We start from the raw sequence: 2,703 nt of genomic DNA, 5'->3' as shown, positions 1-2,703 counted from the left end.
AATGGGAAAAGGTATTCTGCTCCGCGTGGCTTTATGGTATTTCTACTTGAACATCTGAAGAACGACCTCAGCCAGGTACGACGGAGTTCCTCATCACCGTCCTACAGACCGAACAGACCCGAGTGTCTGACGGTGACCATGAGTGTCAAAGAGCCATTTTTATGCAGCTGACCGGGTCGAGGAGAGTAGTCTCATCGAACAAAGAACTTCGGCGCGCGCCGGTGGATTGGTAATTCTCCGGTGAGATATTCGTGCATAGATCGACCATGGTGATGCCTTTTTGGGCTGGGACAAACACAGGATGTCTGTGATGCGTGCTGCGGTGGCTGGAACCTCGAAAGCGAGGCTAGCGGTGGCTAGGGGTAAGTGGCCACTTTCGCAGTATATGTAGGAAGGAGCGACAGGCACTTCTCTCGCTCTACTTCACTAAACCGTTCAGCTGTATTTTGAGGCCGTGGGATCAGATCACCGTATTCATATTCGCTCATGCGGCGCATCCTGCTCTTGTCGGCTCTTGCTGCGCACGCTGCGCAAATCAAGATATGTCCGCTTGGGGGACCTGTCTTTCCGGCTGCGCAGAGGCCAGGAGAAAGTGCGGCTATGAAACAGGCTACCCGCGACTTCACAGAATCACTGCACGAAATCCTGTACCCTGTAAATGTCTCCTTGACTGCAGCCATAGATCCAGATCTGACGTCGTTCGCGGTTCAAGTCTACTCTGCGCGAGACCCGAAACCACTGTTTGAATACTACCACACGGCAACATCGGCGCGAAACAATACTCTTGGGGTTAACGGCATTGACGGAGATACTGTGTTTCGAATCGGCAGTTGTTCGAAGATATGGACAGTTCTTTTGCTTCTGATGGAAACCGGCGAGGCGTTGTTCCATGAGCCGGTGTGGAAGTATCTCCCGGAGGTGGAAAACGCTATCGAAGAGCTAGGCGGTGGTCTGAACGAAATCGACCATGTTCACTGGAAAGATGTGACCATTGGAGATCTTGTCAGCCAGACGGCCGGGTTGGAGAGATCATGTCAGTAGCAAAGTAGCGACTTGAGCCTGAAATGTCAGCTGATAATTGTAACAGATGGGCTCGGTGATCACGCTGCGACTACTGCTCCGATGGAGGGACTCGGATTTCCACCCTTGCAGCAAAAGGAAGTCCCGGAATGCAGTCTTGAGCCATCGTGTGATAGGGAACGTAAGTAGGAGCTCTCCCAGAAAAGTAGGCTGTCCGATCTAAGGCGGATATAGAATTCTTCAGGGGGATGATGAGCAGACATCCAGTTGTCCCTGTCTCGTCAACGCCGATATACTCCAACGATGGTTTTGTGCTGCTGGGGTATATACTCGAAACGTTGACGGGCCAGAGCTATGAAAAGCTCGTCGAGGAGCGCTTGATCGAGCGCCTCAATCTGACCCGGTCTTCATCCAGCAAACCCACGGACAATCACGGAATCATACCAGGGCTCCGAAACATAACCGTCTGGGATACCGACCTGGGTAACATAATTCCGTAGGTACTCCTCGAAGGAGTATTGACACAGACTCACGAAAATAGGACCGGAGGAATCTATTCCTCAACGAAGGACATGAGCGTTCTGGGCCGCGCCATCCTCAACAGCGAACTCCTATCCCCCACACTGACTAGACAATGGCTGAAACCAAGGGCTCACACCGCCGATCCGGCGTTCTCAGTCGGTGCCCCCTGGGAGATATTCACACTGAGCGAACCGCGGATGATCGACCTCTACACGAAATCTGGAGACCTCGGTAGCTACTCGTCAATGATGGGTCTCTCTCCTGAACATGATGTCGGGTTCACGGTCCTGGCTGCCGGACAAAAGACACACAATGCGGTATGGGCACTAGGCGACCTTATTTCGACGATCGTAATCCCTGCTCTTGACGCGGCTGGCAAAGAGGAGGCATCTTTCCGGTTTGCGGGAACATATGCCTCAGGGAACGACGCTTTAACGATCATAACCGACGCTGGTCCCGGTCTTAAGGTCACAAAATGGAGCAGTAATGGAAAGGACTTGCTGGAATCAATGAAAATGTTGCAATGGGGAGGCCCTTACGAGGATATCGATGTCCGGCTCTATCCAACTGGACTGAAGAGCCCAGCTCAACCTGGACGGAGCACTCAGATCATGGTCTCGTTCCGCAGCGTCGTATCGTATCCAATCCCAGTTGGAGCAGGGCCTATGACAAGGACTTGCCTAACGTGGTTGACGGTTGACGGACAGGTTTACGGCTCGGTTGGGATAGACGAGTTTGTGTTTCACGTTGGAGAGGACGGCGATGCCGTTCGGGTGTCGCCGCGGGTTTTACGGACATCTTTGGACAGGGTCAGACAATGAGGCCGATATTATTAGAATTCTAATTGGCGCCGTCAATGGATATTATTATAACTCTCTGCACTGAAAGAGAACTAAATGATAGTAAGGTATCAAATGCCATTATCTATCTCTATATGACGAAAATGGATAACAATGTGTTTGAACAGCCTGATCTGATCTATGTACGGGATGGCCTAGTATGATAGAGAGGGACTCAAGGATACCTCGCATACATTAGGTCAGTGAAGTCAACGCCAGGATGCATTCAACTCTTATGATCAAGTAGGAGATGATCAGGAGATGGACTGGTCGCTAATCGATCTCTACATACACTCTGTCTTTGAAGGGCTAGCGCTGTCGC

At 51.4% G+C, this 2,703-nt stretch overlaps 1 protein-coding gene across 1 annotated transcript; it reads left to right on the top strand.

Moving 5' to 3' along the window:
• Positions 1 to 301: 301 nt before the first annotated feature.
• On the top strand, positions 302 to 2,363 carry BDW70DRAFT_153297 (beta-lactamase/transpeptidase-like protein; the record flags this gene model as incomplete). The annotated part of the gene is made up of 4 exons (XM_073739606.1): positions 302 to 362; positions 452 to 1,033; positions 1,088 to 1,205; positions 1,562 to 2,363. 4 exons carry the CDS (start codon positions 302 to 304, stop codon positions 2,361 to 2,363), a joined length of 1,563 nt encoding a protein of 520 aa, XP_073592263.1.
• Between the last annotated feature and the right edge of the window lie 340 nt (positions 2,364 to 2,703).

This window comes from Aspergillus foveolatus (genome assembly GCF_047715535.1).
Source record: "Aspergillus foveolatus strain CBS 279.81 unplaced genomic scaffold BDW70scaffold_71, whole genome shotgun sequence".
In the NCBI taxonomy this organism is placed as follows: domain Eukaryota; kingdom Fungi; phylum Ascomycota; class Eurotiomycetes; order Eurotiales; family Aspergillaceae; genus Aspergillus; species Aspergillus foveolatus.
Note: the sequence above shows the minus strand (reverse complement) of the source record. Positions and strands in the feature narration are given on the sequence as shown.